The sequence below is a fragment of the Bombus huntii genome, chromosome 14 (assembly GCF_024542735.1).
Source record: "Bombus huntii isolate Logan2020A chromosome 14, iyBomHunt1.1, whole genome shotgun sequence".
Classification (NCBI taxonomy): Eukaryota; Metazoa; Arthropoda; class Insecta; order Hymenoptera; family Apidae; genus Bombus; species Bombus huntii.
Genome location: NC_066251.1, coordinates 6,261,443 through 6,279,431, shown reverse-complemented (window position 1 = coordinate 6,279,431; position 17,989 = coordinate 6,261,443). Strand labels below are relative to the sequence as shown.

Below are 17,989 nucleotides of genomic sequence, written 5' to 3'. Positions count from 1 at the left end.
TATTTTTCTATACTTTTATAAATTATCCAAGTTTAAAGTTGTCGTAATAAGCGTACGCTAAGTATCAATATTTTCTTAGAATGTGTGAATTTTGGTTTAATAATCTCCCGATATTAAATTTCCCAGAAATGAATAAATATTCTCAGCCTGATTAAAAGAATCCGTACGAAAAATGATGAATTGGTTGTTTTAACCCCTCTAATCATTCTCATATTAAATTTCCCACAAATGGATAAGCATCCGGAATTTAATTAGAAAAACTCAGGCAAATTGAAAGAACCACGGTGCATAAAATCCTTTTGTGAAAAATTATGAATCGATTATTTTGATTGCTCTAATCATTCTCCTAGAAATAAATAAACATCCCCAGCCAAATGAAAAGGACCGCAGTCCACAAGAAACCGTTATGAAAAATTATACGAACTGGTCATTTCAATCTCACCGATCGTTCTAATATCAAATTTCCCATAAACGAATGAACATGCTCGGTCTGATTAAAAAGGGCACAAAATTATTTCAAGACGCGTACTCTCCATCCGTCTTCGTCTCGTGTATTATCAGCCAGTGACGGGCAGTTCCATGGAGCTCCGCAAATCCTTCGTGCAGGATCCTGAAAACGGTGGGGTCCCTTTGATGCCGCGGCCGTGTTCATCGTGCGTGCGCGGCGTAAATGGCCGCATCCGCGCGCCACGTGCCGTGTATCCTATCCAAAGAGAACAATAACCACGGTACACTCTCCTTTCCCTGGTTTTTTTTTCCCTTCGCCAGCCTGTTTCCCCCCTTGTCGCCTCGTGCTGAGGGCTGATCCGCATGAATAAGTAGCCACGACGACCACGAAGTACGAAGAAAGGCCTGTAGGAGGAAACATTCGACGAAACACGCTCCGTACGACGCACACAGCCGATCGTTATTGACCGGATGAAAGTAATTTCAAGGTTCGAGGAGAGTTACTCCCTCGCTACGGCGAAAATACCACGTAGACGAATGGAAACTTTTCTCTCTTTGGTCGCGAGCAATTGGCCGAGGCTAATGTCGCAGCTTCCTCTTTCGAATTTCTATTTTTGCGCCGCGGACGCCGAGGGACCGAACTTGCCTCGCTTCAAGAACACTTGCGCGAAAACTAGATAGATAATCGAACGTTGGGTTCCTTCGTCGTTGGTTGGGCGAAAACGAAGCTTCCTTGGGATTTTCGAACGACGAATCTTCGAGGATTACGACTTGACAAGTTGTAGACCGATATTTGGTATTCGAGCGGCAATTTTTCCGAATTTTCTGTTAGCGTGGTATGGTTAAAATACGTGGAAAGTTATGCGCGTCGCTTACTTCGAGTTATTACGGCGGTGTGTGTCGAACGCGGTTTCTTTGCAGTTTTAATTTGAAGCAGCACTCGTTCGATTTGATCAAAAGTTTAACTCGATTATGTCGGATTTTTTCCCCCGCTGTCGATAGAACTTGCTATAAATTACCTGCATTCACCGTGCGATTTATGATCAAAATTTCGATAATCTCGTTACATCGATGCCATGAATAATAAGAATATTGGTTTCCTCGTATGAATGTAAATTTGGGAAAGACGTCACGAAAGTTTCCGGAGGCATAAATTTAGTATTCCAGAGAAGATCGAAGACATCCTTTATCCCACCTGGACAATTTTCTAATGTGTAAATTATTCTGAATCGGCATTACGAATAAAACAACTGTAACAGTTTCAAAGAATGTTCAAACTCTACGATAATTCTGATAAATGAATTAATTGGCAAAAACTGAAATTAATTGAATCACGAGCGAAGTTATCCCAATAACTACATAACTAAAGCGATTACCAGGTTTTCTTGAACCTCTTGAACATCGAGGGACTGAATAAATGAACGACGCACGATTAAAACATAACGGAATTAGCTGATTTATTTGGAAAAATCCTCGCTCACAGTCGGAAAAGATCCATTCAGTCTGACGGGACGAGCTGCGTGTCCCAGAGTACAATCACATTCACCTGGTGCATCTACTGCACGCACACGAGAGAAGAGTGGCGAGTCTACTATATAAATATACGAATATTGAAGCGGCGCGAGGACGAATGACGATATAATAATCGTTCTCGTTACAGTAAAAACACGATCTGCTCCCCTCTTTTGCTTCCTTTTTACATTAACTTTTTTTTCTTCTCTTCTCTTTTCACACGCTTGTTGCTACAATTCTGCGCACGGTTTACCATTTGCAGAATTCCCTTTCTCTCTTTCAGTTTAACTCGATCGTTCGCTATGGTTAGCCGTTACGTGTTTAATTATACATAAATACTGCGATCTATCGTTCGAAGCACGATAATAAAATATCGAATGGTAATAAAACACAACAAGGGGCAAGTATTAGTATACAATAGAATTTGTTGAACGACAGTCGATATAAAAAACAACAATCATACTCGACAGACATTGGTCGATTTCCTCTCTAAGCGTGGAACTGCGTGGTCGTTGGTCGGAAAATCAAGCGTAAATTATTATCAATTCAATTGTTACCGATATGTCGATCAGTCGTTTAAGCACCGCGCTGGCTAAGTGTACTCTAACTAATTACCATGCCCATCGATTATACATTTAACAAAATGAAATATAACTACTCTTATAGATTCCCAATTGTTCAAGATACCTAACTAACGCTAAAACCATCAATCGGATCATTCCGTTTCGCAAATTGTTACTTTCACTTTAACGAATATAATTACTTGTAAATTTTGCATTTAAGAAACATATACGTATATTACATTTTATTTCAAATAATAAGAGATTATTCTCCAATATCGTTTTTAAGGTATAACAAAGACACATTTGGTGTTTCTAGTATTAAATCGTAACCGTTTCAACAAAACTTTCGTGTTATACTTATATTACATATAAGATCGTTGCTCAATTTCTCTAATCATATTTCCATTCTTTCTTCGAGCATTGCTCGGAGCATCGATCATGTGCAAAAACTCAAAGAATTCAAACAACCTCCGCGTACGTCGATAATTCGCTACTTTTAATTCCTACCCCTGAAACCGCTTCACTTCGCGATAATCGCCATCCCCCAACGAAACAACATCGGAATAAACTATTACTATCAACAGAATCGTCGCTTTTATTTATCATAAATTACAGATCAACCCTGTAAAATAACCAGCAAACCCGCCGAGGCCGAGCAGCGATTGTACTTGAACTTTCCGATGCAACGCAAAAGTTTCCACGCTGTAAGGAAATCCTACGAAAACTTACAGCCTGCGGTTGCCTATGTACAATGTTCTTACAAGTAATTAAACGTTTCGTTTCGTATTCATTTTTTTTTTTTTTTTTTGGCGTACGCTATACGTACTCGTTACCGTCCACACTCTCTTGGTTCCTCGAAATGATTCTCCACTCGACTAGCATCGACACTCGTTACACTCGTCTTCTACGATTTTCCATTTCCTTTATGTCCTTTCCGCTTCCTCTTTCTTCCTTCTTCTATTTCCGTTCGTCTCGCCTTTCTACACACACACATACACACACACACATACACAGAGAGAGAGAGAGAGAGAGAGAGAGAGAAAAAAGCGGAACGTGTGCTCTCGTCGCGACGCCCTTCTAAGTCGTCGAGGACCAGGAGGACACGCTAATTAGAGACCGTGGTAATTAAGTTGTCGGTCGCGGCGATCGGTGCCACCGGAAGTTCACTGTAAACTGGGTTAAGGCGACACCGCGAGTGCCACGCGAGCGAAGAGGAAAGTCCTGACTGTTATAAGGAACTTGGAACGACGACGATCTTCCAAGTATTCTCGTTTCTTAGTTTTTCGCGAAATTTCCGGACTGCAGGAATTGGATTGGGGGAAACGTGTTGGCAGAGCACGCGGAGGTTTCTCGTAAACTCGATGACTTACGGAGACAGAGCGGAAGTGGGGTAAAGGCTGACCCAGACTGCACGAGTTGCTCGTCGACAATGCGAGCCTGTTATTTGGTTGATTTCGTATATCCTTTCGTGCTCGTACGCCCGCTCTGATTAACGAAAACTAGCGACACGATCGAACGAAGGCGCTTGACGTCGCTTCATTAACGCTAGAATCACCGGCGGCTAAATGATAAAACTTGTATGAAATCGAATGAAATTAAAGCGCTGGCAATGGGACAAAGATCACGGCGCGATAAGAGTGCGCAAGCTCTTTTATCCGTACGTTTTGCGAGAAATTAGTCGAATCTGCGAAAAGTTGGCCGTTGTATATGCGCAAGATTGAACAAGGCTTATGGGAGAAATGGCAGAGAAGTCGAAGATGAGTCGTCGCAAAATAGCGGAAGAGAAAGAACCCCAAGAAGATGCAAGGTGGTTCGACATCCATCGATGCATTTTCAACGCATTCCAGCACACGTGAGTTGTAGGAAGCGTATCTAAAGGGGTCGTTAGACGTACCGAGCAACAAAGTGTGAAGAAACTGGTTCCATTCCGTGCAGTTCGTCTTCCTTTCCACGCGAAACAGTTCCATCAAAGTCCTTGACTGTTACAATCCATTAAAAAAATCGTCGTTGCCGTGAAATATTTTCTAACTGCAAGATCCTTTGAAGGCTCTCAACAACGAAGATTTATGCTTCCTTATCTCCCTTACGACACGCTGATGCACAACAAAGGTAACACGAACGTTCATATAATTTTATATTGATATGTTCGACGATATCCAACCGACGATTAGGAAACTCGTCGAGTTTTCTAAGGAAAATAATCTACAAGAAAATGGAATCAGGAACAAGTTTCGTCCATTTTACGTGAAATATCACCTTGTGGATATCTGATAACACGCGTCATCGATCGACATCGTTTTTCCTATTTCCTCAAGGACGTGGTTTTCCAGTCTCATGCATCCATGATGCGTCCTCCCGTTCTCTTCAAACGCGTTTTTCTTATTCTTACGTGCCTTCTTCAGTGACACGGACTCCGTTGCCATCTTCTTCTTGCCGGCGAGCATCGATGGCAAGATGCAGCACACATTCGCATCATTCTTTATCGCGACAATTTTCGTAAATATTAAAAAATCGCGTGACCAGTATGACTTTTTCGCGTTTTCTGCAACAATAAATCGCGTGGCGCCGTGTCTGGCTGTGACTCATTGCACCTTTATCGATTCTCAACTGCTTCGAGGTGACAACCTGCTTCCCTCGAGTCTCTGTCTCTCGATATTTTCCTCGGAACGAAGAAAATGTCTCCGTGTGTTTCTTTGCGCGGCTGATTTGAGAACTGAAAATTTTCTTTTTCATCAATTTACGTTCTAGTAGTATTTGAAACAGGCGAAGACTCGAGAAGAGCTTTTAACGAAACGTATATATATACAATGATCAACTTCTTCAAACTAACAAATTGATTTTAGAGTAAAATAGGCTTCTTTGATTGTGAATAATGATTAAAGAAACACATATGAAAGATGTATATTCTAATTCGCAACAGGAAACGATTCATCAATCAGAATTTTAGATTCGTGCGAGATAACAATTTGAAACGTTCAATGAAAATTGCAATCGGATTAATCGCGAGTGTTACGGGAAAACAACGACTAAAGTAAGAAATTATTTGGTTTAAAAATAACATTACTTTGTCTAGGTCGTTTCTAAAACAAAATTAATCGAGCAATTGAGATAATCCATTTTATTCTCTGTTCTAAAAAAATAATAAATAACAAAATTAATAAATCAACTGAGACAATGCCGTATATCAAATCGACACCTTTTATTTTTACTTCAAATAGAATTACCCTAAAGTTACTTTATAATTGAAGACGATTTCGAATGAAATAGTGATTCTCCAAAATTTTAACAATTTCTCGATAATCGTTCGTGTTTCGAATTTCCCACTTCCCACTTTCTGCTTAGAAAGAAAACCGTAGCTTTTCTAAGAAATCGCTTATCGCGAATCAGTTCCTCCACTTTGATATCCAATTTATGTAGGAAGGATGTATTCGTTTCCTGATGTCCTTCCTTTTTACTTTTTCCCATCTTGTGGCTCGCTTCCGATTTCACGGCTACTTCCGTCACAGCGGGTCGTTGTTCCGGATAACGCCCTTGTATATCGTTCGCCGCAAACCACGATTTCCGGTCTCGTGTTGCCCTCTGTCTCCCACCTTAATATCGATCCGTGCACCGCAATAAATAACCAGTCAAATTACGTCGTCCGACTTTCGTGTGCTCGATTCCCATTCCTAGCCTCGTCGGTCCGGAAACAAAGCGCTACATTTTGCTAGTGGAGGCTGCGTTCTTTCTTCTTTTTCGTTTTTTTTTCTTCTTTTTCGATCCTCCTTCCCGCGCTAGTTCGCCAGTAAATACACCACAAGTGCCTGCTTCAACTTCTTGCTTCGATTCGGAACTGTTTTGCATGTTCTCCACGAAAATATTGTCTCCTGGTAAACTTGCTGGAGCTCGTTAAATATGATCGTAATTGTTCGGTAGTGCCGCGATTCCAGAAGAAGCAAGCGCTTCTCGTTGAAGGTAAATGCAAAGTATCGCTGTTGCAGTTTCGCGTAACGAGTCTCCCCACGAGTTAAAACGGTATATAGACTTCTTTGGCGAGAAGATGAAACTTTACGGAAGAACTGTTTCCCAGGTAAGATAGATGAAAAATGGAAGTTTCATGCGGAGTTTGGAAAAATCGCAAGGAAACGTAGAAGGGACGGCCACGAGAACACCAAACGAAATCAGAACTTTGCGCTCTCCGAGACGCGAAAACCGAATATGTAACTTGTTAGCGGCAAACGTATATATACTTCTAATTGGAGCAGGCAATTCTTCCTCGACGAACCGATACAATATAGACGATATTTTCCATAAATAGGAATCACCGTTGAAAGATATCCAACGTTTGATATTAAACGTGTTGCAACCGTATCATAGACATGAAAGAAACTGTAACAATTGATCTATAATATTCGCGAATGTTCATAATGTCCGAATTGTTGAACAAAAGGAAAATTTCATGATGATATGTTTCCCACGAAATATCATCAACGCCATAGAAAATATCGTCTCGCATTGGCGGTGGTCGATAAGAACTGCATATACCGGAAGTCCACATGTCAAAGGGACCGTTAAGAATAAAGTACAGTGGCAAGAAACACGAGCACCCACCGTTTTGAGCTGTAACCATCGCTCAAAATGTTCATACGGAAATCGATCAATTTCCTAATGAACCATTCGTAAAAGCTAACTCTAAAACTTTCATAGTTCTCGCTGTAAACGTTCAACGTATAAACTCGCGGAATACGTAACGTGTAATCGGTCATGATCCAACGGATCGTATTCAGGAATAATCGAGCAGCTTTCTGAAAAATGTAGGTCTGCTTTTGAAATTTTTGTTCGTTTTATAAAAACATGAGAAAAGGAAGAAAGTTGAAACACAGTTAATATTAAATAAGGAGGAAATGGAAAGCTTGCAACGCGATTTATTCGACTCGCCATGTTAATGCTAATGGACTCTCTTTTTTCCAGAAAATCTCTCAATTCCGATTTGAATAAAAGGAAAATACACGCTGAATCATTTATTAGAGTTAGGAGGAGGGGGCGCGATATGTATCGATTTCAATTAAGCTCAAAACGATCGGTTTGCTTTCCTACTCCCCTACAGAGCACGATACAACGAATACAATATTTGATTCACGTGTACATACGTACGATACAGGCTAATTGAACAATAAAGATGAAAGATAAAGGGTTGAGGATGGTTGTTATCACATCGTTTTACAAAAATTCCACTCGTCGGGAAGAAGCAACGATATTCTATTACGTCTGATCGTTTTATCTCTTTTTCTCTCGTTACATGGTATAAAGGTGCAAAAAATTGGAGAGGCACGATCATCGTCTGAATACCTAAGGTCGACGATTCACCTGGAGCTCTACAAACGCGTACTACGACTCGACTAACACGACGAATTCACGACAAAGGATAACTCAAGAGCTCGAGGATCTTCCACGTAGCGAAAGATCATCTAGCAAAATTTTCTTCTACTCGTTGCAATGGCAACTCATCTAGCGTATCCATTGACCAAGTAACAAATCTCCGGTGCTATATCCATTCTGATCGAAAATCGTAGCCAGATGTTCCCTTCCTCCGTCGCGATCGATTTCTTTTAATTAATCCCGATCATTTCGCGAGCTTACAGTCATAGTTATTAATATACAGGTTTTATCTTGGCCTTCTTGAACCGGGCCCACGTCAGCATTATTAATACGATTCGACGTCATCTTTATCAGCAACGAAGTCGTCGATGAAGCCTCGTTATAGCGAAAGTCCTGACCTCTTCTTCCGAGCGAAATATTTCTGCCTTCTCAATTCCATTTTTATCAGCGAAATGTACGGCTTTAAGCGGCTGCCGAGCTCGTTATCGATAACAAGCGGAGGCAATCGGCAGGGATCGTTGAAAAGTTTCCCAAGGAACGATGCAAAATTTGGCAAAATAGAGCTTCTGTGTTACGGCGGAGAAGCACTTGTTTCGTTGTCATCACGGACATTCACGATTCACCTAAAATACCGGCGAGTGATTCACCATTGCCTCGAAAATTTTCTACGTCCTCCCAATCTTCTCTTGAAAAAGCGAGAACACGTCTGTGCACCATTTAGGATCGGCAAAAATAGCCGGTGATCGGTGAGTAAAACAACCCCAGTCAGAGCATCCGATCGGAAAAATATTCAGACCGACGTCATCGTCTGTGATAATCGTTTAGCTTCTTACAAGGACCGCTGTCCTCTCTTCGTGTTCTTCTCTAGAGTATGTTGCGTCAGCCACGCAGCTTTAGTGGCAGTTTTCATCGTCTCGTATATCCCTCGTTCGTTAAATACGCATTGTTAAACGAAATCAAAACGAATCAATCGAGAAAGGAATACGTCCAAGTATAGCTCTGACCTCTTCCTTCGTAAGAGGCCGTCCACTTTTCTTGTATCAGAAAAATTAAGCATCTCCATCGAAGAACGTAGAACCACGACCCCGTGTACGATACCACGAGATCTGTTTCGATCTCTGTTGCACGAATCCACCGTTCAGCTTGCACCATTAAGAATACACATCCGGTTGGCCAGCTTCTCGAGAGCAACACTGGTCCGAGAAACAATCGTCGGGAACAAAAAATCGAGGGTGTTCTACGACGAGAACAATTGTCCGCGTGAACGGCAGGTTTGTGTACACGTGCATTCACTCGAGCACCTCGTGGACGTCGTCATTGCAGCATGACGAAGAGGACGAGGAAGAAGACACCGTGGAAGGCGTGGCTGTATCCAAAGGAGAGACTGTCCGCGACTTACAAAATCAGAAGACGCACGTGCAGTCCTCCGAGGCCCTGGCCTACCTCGCCCGCTTCCTGTTCAGTTTCGCGAGCTTACGTCGCTTCAATATCAGCTGATATAACGTGTCCAACCCCTCGTGGAGGCCTTCGCCGGTGATCGCGCAGGCTGGCTGCACTCTGATGCACGCACTGCCTGGCATTCCGGCTAGTTCCAGGACGCCCAAGTGCTTTTCCAACTCGCCCACCTCTTTGGCACCTGTGGACATCAGGCGGAACGGTTTGGTCAGTTATTGGGTGTATTGAGAGCAAAGAGCGGTAACAGGATGAGGTGTTTGGTTCAAAAGAGGATTTCCTTCTCTGGTTGCTCAGGATCGTGAAAAATAAATACTTTTTCGTTGATGGTATGTGTTAATGATGAATCGAGGATGAAGGTTGTTTAAGTCTTGTGCGATGGAACTTGCATCTCTGTAGTGTTCCACGATCATCTTTCTTTGTGGTAGTTTAGGATCGCGTAATATCTTAATTTAGACTTTTTTTTTTTATCAAAAATAAAGAGACGCAGTTGTGATCTTGCGATGGAATTCTCGTGATGAAATATATCTTCGGTATCGCAGAATTTTTTCATCTAGAGTTTTAGTCGACGATGAAGGTAGTTTAGGTCTTGCGATGGATTTTGGATTTCAGGAACATTTTCTTTTCTCAATAATTCAGGATCATGAGGAATATTTCTTATTTGGAATTTAAAAGGACGAAGATAACTCGGGTCTTGTGGTGGAATTCGAGTTCTTGTTACGGCGACGATTTTCTTCTTTGGTAAGTAGTTCAGGATCATTGGATCTTGTAATTTAGGATTGTAGTTGAAAAAAGATATAGTTCGAGTCTTTTGACTATATTTGGATCTCTGACTGAATTAGTAAAGTCGTAGAGGAATATTTTTAGGATTCTAGAAATTGAATCAAGTTCGATAAAAGACTATATGTGTCTGGTTAATCTAAGAGGACAGATTACATACTCTTTGTTTCTAAACGATTATCCTTGCCGAATCAATGGTCTGTAGACGTTGAACTTCACGAATGGCAAGTGTTATTCAATGATCTACATTCAGTTACATAATAAAATGCATAAAAGCATAATATATAGAAGTCGAAAACGATAATCTTACGAATGACGCAACTGTCTTCTATCAAATTTTTTTTCAAGACCATTAAAAGCAATGTGTTTGTGAAATCAAGTGCTGCTGCCTCATAGATATACAATCTATAATCTAATCATGCTCCAATATAGATTGCGGTCAAGTGCATTTATAGTCCTCGTAGCGAAGCCATAAGCTTAAACCGATACGCGGCTGTCTTCTCAGCCACTTGTTCATACTCTTAAAGTCTTCGAAAGCAATTTGATCTTGTTTCTGAACACGGAAACCATTTGCTACAGCTAACGTCCAAATGAAGTCTCGCGGATAACGAAACTTTTAATTTAAAATAGAAGAAAAATCTACTTTTCTATAACAGTGTATTAATAATACTGAGCAAGCGTTGGGAATAGAAAATGGTGCTCATTCTTTTTAATTATTATTACACGAAGAAGATATAAAAAACGTCTGCGTTTTCTAATATCTCCTTACAAAGGAATATATCTTAGACGAACAAGAGAACACATCTAAATACTACATATATCATTTTAAGCGATCGAGCAAAGTCCCACGCGAATAATTAAACGCATAACATCAAGCGTAAGATCGTCTTCCTTCGCTTTCTTTTCCTCTTATCTCTACGTTATTACTAAACAAACATTGAAATAAACGAGGGAGACAGAAACCTTGGCATTTTCACTAACACTTGCTTCTAAAAGACAGCTTACAGAATAGACACGAACAGACGTTTAATACTACGTTCTCTCAAGCAATTAAGCAAAGTCTCGGAAATAATTAAACGCTTAGTCCGAGTTTCAATTAAATTTCTTTCGTTTTCCATTCCAATTATATCTCCTGTTATCGTTAGACATATACTGAAATAAACGAACGAGGCACGGAAACGCTTTCCAGTATATCCTTGTAAAAGACGATAGATAGGATAAGCAGGAGAACGCGTTTTTAATACTCTGCGTCACCGTGAGCAGTTTAATTTACAAAAGAGGCCACGGTTCCTCTTATAATCAAGGCGAAACGCCAACTTAGCACATGCATACATGCACGAGTACCGTGTTACCTGGCAGATCCTGCTTGTTGGCCAGGATCAGAATGGGAACACCAGCGTTATCCGGGCTCCTGGCTGTTCTGGTCAGCTCCATTTTTGCCTCCTCGAGCCGTTCCGCGTCGCAAGAGTCAACCACGAAGATAATACCGTCTGTGCACCGGGTATAAGACTTCCATAATGGTCGCAATTTCTCTTGCCCTCCCACGTCCCATACGAGAAAATTCACACCTGCGACAAACCACCATAGCAACCCGTTTTACTTGCCTTCTTCTTTTTCTATAGCATTTTCTTTTTCCTTGAACAAAAGCTCTAAAGGGGATGAAACTGGTGAAACTATCGTTTAGGATGGAAAGATGCGACTACATTGTTGGATTTGGGCTTTGGCGTAATAAATTTATGAAAATAAATAATATTAACGAATCGATAAATTACAGCTGGTAGCTTATACATTTTTCGTTTACAATTTTATATCGGAATGGAACAAGCATCGGATTTAATAATAATTAGACCGCGGATGGTTACGCGAATTATTGGCTTTGTGCAGGTAATTTAAAAAGGCGGAAGCTAAGTAGAAATTTGGCTTGCTTTGGATGTTTTACGTATGTCTCGAACAATAATTTCGAACGTAATTCTGCAAATTTTTGCACCTTTGAATTTTACATAAATCTAATACTCTACATTTTATTTTTATAATCTAATATAAAGGATCTAATAACGATAAAATCTAAAAATCTATAGAATCAACCTGTGGAACTTTGGTATTAGATTTCAATTTATCAATGAGTTGTCATTTGCAAAATCTGTACTAATTAATACCAAAGGACCATTTATTCCGGAAATTTTTCGTGTTTCTATCACGGAAATGATTGATCTTTTCACGATTTGCTTTCTAAAGATATTAAAAAGCCTACCAAGGGGAATGTGAAAATTTTCCCTGCACAGCGTTTAACCTTTCTTTGGCCATGGAAAACGCTATGAAAATGCTATGTAAAATAATTGGCAGAACGTGGAAGGTAATATTTTTTATCCTGACGTTATTATCTCGAGTATAGCCCACGGTACGCGCATTTTAGTTGCTTTCACATCCTGTTTTAATTCAAAGAAATGGAACTCGTAGGACGCTTCTCTAATGCTTAGGAAACGATCGTGATTTCTTTTCACTGTGAACTGTACTTTCTCTAAAGCAGACACGCCGCCATACGAAGTGCAAAGGGACAAAAGAGGAAGAGGTTCTTTAACGCGATTTCCATCTCTCGGCGCGATCGTTGCTACCAGGTTTCTGGGACAACGAGACCTAGTCGTACGAAGAAACATCGACATCGACATTGACTTATTACGTTGCCACGCACACGGTAACTGTAATAAATGTCCGCGTTCAGCGTTATCCTGACCACGTAATGGTTACGTGTTCAGTTACGATAGTTGCGCGTTCCAACTGTAGACGCTGTATTGGGAAAAATCATCGCCGATTGCAAATCGGTGTTTACCGCGTGACTTGTTTCAGTTTGCTACAAGAAGATGTCGAAAGTAACTCTAGAAAATTTTAAAGAATATCATCGCTAGTAACGTGATCGCTTTTCCGCGTTTCTCAATTTATGGCCTACGATCAACACGACTTTCGAATGGCTCGCGCGATGTGACAATTCCAGCCAATAAAAATTCGCCTACTCTATCTTCGAAATTAGTACGATAAGAAGTACGCAGTGGATTTTCATTAAAAAATTTCCAACCAATTTCTACAGCCGGAAATTAACCAAAAAGATAACCCGCGAATTGGTGTATGCAGCGTAGAAAAGCGCAAGCTAAAACCGCGGTAAACACTCGTGCCTCAACGTTGATCGTTGTCGCAAGTATAATATACTAAGAAACGCTAAGAATGATTCGACTTTACCTTTCGCTTTTCCGATGCCACCACGGATTCTCTCGCAATTGAAGCCAATGGTGGGCACGGTGTTTAGGTACTGGTCGAACTTGAGTCGATACAACGCGGTGGTTTTCCCAGCACTGTCGAGACCGAGCATGGCCACGTGGAGCGGCGTTCCCGTGGGAAGTGCCTCGAGGAAGCCGCCGCTCGTGCCGCTCCTGCCCATGCCGGCACCCATTCCTCTCCTTCACCGGCTTCCTCCTAACTCGACCACCGTTTCCTCCCCTCTAACCCTCCTTCTTCGCCTTCTTCCCTTTTCTTTTATCTATCATTTAGATTTCTCCGTCTTTTTCCTTCAAAATCAATCCTCGATATCCGATCGGTCTCCTCTCGCACCTCTGCCGCTCTATTCTATCCACCACTTTCTCTTCCTTCGATATCTCGGATCAATAATCCTCCGTCCTTCGTCTCAACGACCGCGTTCTTCCTCTTGAAAATTCTCTTCTTCTACTTCATGCTGGATCAAACTGACACTCAGGAGGACCACCAGTGTTCCCTTGTCCGGCAACTGCTTTTTCTTCCCCCGAATTTCTCTCTCTCCCTTTCTCCCTTGTGCACGATCCACCGCGTCGCTGCACCGGCTTTATTCCATGCTAGCTCGGTAATCTGGCCGTCTAGTTTCCAGCCTTTCGTTTTATCTCTCTTGAACCAACCCGGTTCTTCTCGTTCCTGCCTTCTTCGTCCCTTATATCCTTCGCGTGGATGATGCTGGTTTGACTCGCGTCTCTGGGCCAACGTGGACGATCGGGGAGAGAAAGAGAAAGACAGAGAGAGGGAGGCTCTCCTCCGCTTTCGATGCTCGTCCCCGCCGTAAAAGGACTCGCTTCGAGGCCACGATCACTACCGCACCGGCTGAAAATGAAAGGAGAAACGTGTTAGCGATGCCTGCTGGCTACATCGGCCGCGCTTTTCACATCTCGTCTTTTTGCCCGTTTTTTCTTTTTTTTCTTTTTCTTGCCTTTTTTCATTGCCCTGTCTCGATAGATCTCGAGTATGCCCCGGGTATTTTGCTCGACTACGGGGATACAGGAATTTTAACAGCGGAATCATCGTCGATTAGACGGTACTCCTGTTTGTACGGTGGAACCTCGATAATTTTTGGAAGCTCGAGAACCTCCGCACGTATCGAGATTTCGTTCGTTTTCTTCGGATCCGCTGTGAAAACCACTATAAATCGAGATGCCAGCCCGCTTTGTCTCGATTTATTCGTCACGCGCTTAAGCGCGTCGCTTTACAAGCAGCTCGATCTCTGCACGCTCCAGCTTATCTCCATAGGGAAACTTAACACTAATCTTATCAGGCTCGGTCGAATGACCATGGTTTTCAAATTTCATTTAAAATTGTACAGTCATTGAGGTTTCTTTCGTCCGTCTAATTTTACGCAAATTATTCTATTAACAAAAGTCGAGAAATTGATTAATCAGATGATATGAGAATTTACGTGGAACTGATATCAAAGTGACGTCGAATCGATACGATTAAACAAATTTAACACGAGCAGAAGACATTTATGTTCGTAATTCATGTAGTCCAAGTTCAATTTCTCAAATAAATAAATATATACACATACGTGCAATTAAAAGACGATGGGATCTATGCAAATTCTGCAGGCCTTCGATTTTCCAACCTAATCTGTCTCTTGCTGCGGAAACATCGATGTAATAAAGAGAATGAAATTCCCGGAAGAAGACACGAGCAGAGCGTGACAAACCCATTCTTCTCGATCTCTCGATTTGCAACAAGCCTGATTAGGTTCGCGAATATAAGTTTCTCGAAGGCAGAAGATAAATCCACGAAGCTTCACGAACGATCAAATACAGAATCGTGTTCGAAATATCGCAATTAATAGAAATAAATTCCACAATCGATTAAAAGGACAATCTCGATAACACGGGGTCGACCGCGTTTCAACGTTGCTTATCGTGATTTCTGCCTGTGGTCGTCGGCTTTGCGCGCTAATTTTTCTTTTCCACGCTAATCGCACCGTGTCAAATTGCCGTAAGCATGGAACGAGGGTTAACGAGCGAGAGACGAAGAAGGATCGAGACACGATTCGCGCTATTCCTCGCAACGATCGATCAAATTGTTAAATGATTGGCATAATTGCGGAGTATAGCACGGACTAACTACGCCAGATAAGAGTCAATTAATAGCGCGATTTAAGAAGGGCGCCGTTCACTGGCAGTACGCTGTTGGCAAAAGAAAAAGAAAGAAGAAAAAAGAAAAAAGGATGGCGAGAACGCGACTAACCTTGGCAATAAGGAATACAAATCTAACCACTCGACATGCAAATCCGCCGGCTGAATATTCCAGTTCCACGAGGCGTGATTAATCTCCTTCCACCAGGCGGCAAACTTTATGGATAACACTACGGTTACGGTTGCAGGCTACGGAGAATTCTGGGGCCAAGCCATTAAACGTGTAATGTGCATATTGCGCGCCTTGTGACACACAGCAGAAATTTCGCCATGGCGGCGCGACGCTCTAAAACCCGAAGACGCGCCTTCTCGATGCTTGCAAAGTGTCGGCTAACCGTTCTAAACTTTATTTAGCTTAGCCCTTAACTGGTTAGCTGTTGCTGCCTCAAAGAAAAGCGTGTGTTTAGAATGTGTGGCGAAAAGTAAGCGACGACGAGTATACTCGTCAAATGCATAGTGTATTGTAATATAGAATTAAGTTGTAACGAGACGACTGTTTTTTATTTTTTCGTTTTATTATCGCAATTTACTGCAATTAGTAAATTGCAATTCGAACGAAGCGACGAGTATACTCGACGTAAGACAGAATATTGCCATTTCTTCGTGACGAGTATACTCGTCAAACGCATAGTATGCGCGGCTGTTGCAATATAGAATTAAGTCGTAATGAAACGACTGTTTTGTTCTTTCATTTTATTACCATTTCTTCATGACGAGTATACTCGTCAGAAACAGCTAACTGGTTAAACCTAACGATCGGCTTCTTCCGATTCCGTGTCCGAAGATCGAATTAACCGCTTAAAGAGGACCGTAAAATAAGAATGGAAGAAAATCAGCGCTTCGATCAGAAGCAGAAAAATCCGCGGGAAAATTCGATATGTGCTTGTATCAATAGATGTTAATAATACGTGTTGATGTAATAACCGTGTGTAATAATATGAGCAGAAAGGAAAGGAACGTAATGTCTCGCCTAAGGACTGCGCGCACCAAAATAACCCACGAATAATTACCTGGCTAATTAAAAGAGCATAGCAGCCTTACTGTAATATATGCCGTAACCAGCAATTAACGTCCACATACTCTGCGAATGTAGATATAGAGAAATAGACGAACACAGAGACACGAAATAGAACCTGATACAGCCCTAACATCGCGAAACTACATATCGAACGCATTAAGCTTCCTCAAAGAAATAAATGTGTACACTAAAATCTAATTGGTCTGAGTCCTAATATCGTCGCTAATGGTCCTGTAGTTGATACGAAGGTTAAACGCGTAATAAAAAGAAAAAGAATGTGGGGATCCAGTTATTTCAAGTTACCGCTCTTAATATAGAAAACGGTGTTGCTAATTGAGAAATGGATGGCAATACCTGCAGAAATATATTTGAAAATATTACCTTTGGAAATACATATATGTGTTACAAAATAATTGTATAATTCTAAATTATACAGATTATAAGCGAAGAGTGTTTCTTTCTTTTTAAATAGTAGAAGTATAAATTTAGGATGATACAAAATTTGGAAATATTAGGTTTGAAAAATACGCGTATGTATATTTCATTGAAGGGTATTTCTTTTTTTTATGATAGAGGTGTAAGTCTTTAACGATGCTTGCTTACGCAATTCCGAAAAGCCTTCATTTCCTATGGGCAAAATAATTTTCTCGGAGAAGAACTCTAGCGCTGTACAAAGTCCTTTTTGCCATGCAATGTTTGCTAGCAGATGCGAAGATGCATTAGCCACGCGTTAAATTTCTTCCACAAATTTTCGTGGTTTGATGCTTCAGTGCACATAACAGTACCTATTATCCGTCGTTTTAATAGCATTCCTTTTTTTTAAACAGTAGAAGATAAAATTTTGCATAACATAAATCAACAATTATTTCCATTATGAAAGGAAACGAAGAACGAATGTGAAGTTTGAAAATGCACGTTAATCGTGGCAAAAAGCATTTCTCTTGTTTTTTTCTCAAATACTTTTCACAATTTAGCTCAGTAAAGACTATTAGCTTTTCACGTTTTTCCTTTCAGTTGAAGGAATTTATTACCGAAAAAAGACGAAACGTTTCATTTAACGATTAAATCTTCCTTAACTTTTTCCAACAACCTAGTAGCTTCGCTGTGAGGCGCAATTTCCCGCCAAAAATTGCAACACACCACGCTGCTCATAGTCTCGTGCGGGAGAACTCGTCCCTTTATCGAGCCAGGCGACTGTAACCTCGTTAAATTCTTTTTGGCCGAAGCAGAAACAGGGGAAACGAGACGGCGGGGCAACTTAGAGTTTTAATTCTCGTCGGACGCCGGTTATTGCACGCTTTATTCCGCTTAAAAATAGCCTGTGCTGCTCGGCTGTTTAAGCAGCAGATAAAACGAGAACATCATCGCTAGCCTCCGTGATTCCATGGTGGGCGAAC

General features: G+C 41.2%; 1 protein-coding gene across 1 annotated transcript in view; it reads right to left on the bottom strand.

Annotated features, from left to right (window-relative positions):
- Positions 1-1,879: 1,879 nt before the first annotated feature.
- Positions 1,880-17,989, bottom strand: part of LOC126873000 (ADP-ribosylation factor-like protein 4C) — a 54,799-nt gene continuing 38,689 nt past the window's right edge. The window contains exons 2-4 of the mRNA XM_050633360.1: positions 13,344-14,228; positions 11,465-11,680; positions 1,880-9,516 (exon numbers count right to left, since the gene is read on the bottom strand). Of these exons, the coding sequence (XP_050489317.1) occupies positions 9,320-9,516; positions 11,465-11,680; positions 13,344-13,554 (624 nt within the window). The 5' untranslated portion in view covers positions 13,555-14,228 and the 3' untranslated portion in view covers positions 1,880-9,319. The remainder of the gene's footprint in view (positions 9,517-11,464; positions 11,681-13,343; positions 14,229-17,989) is intronic.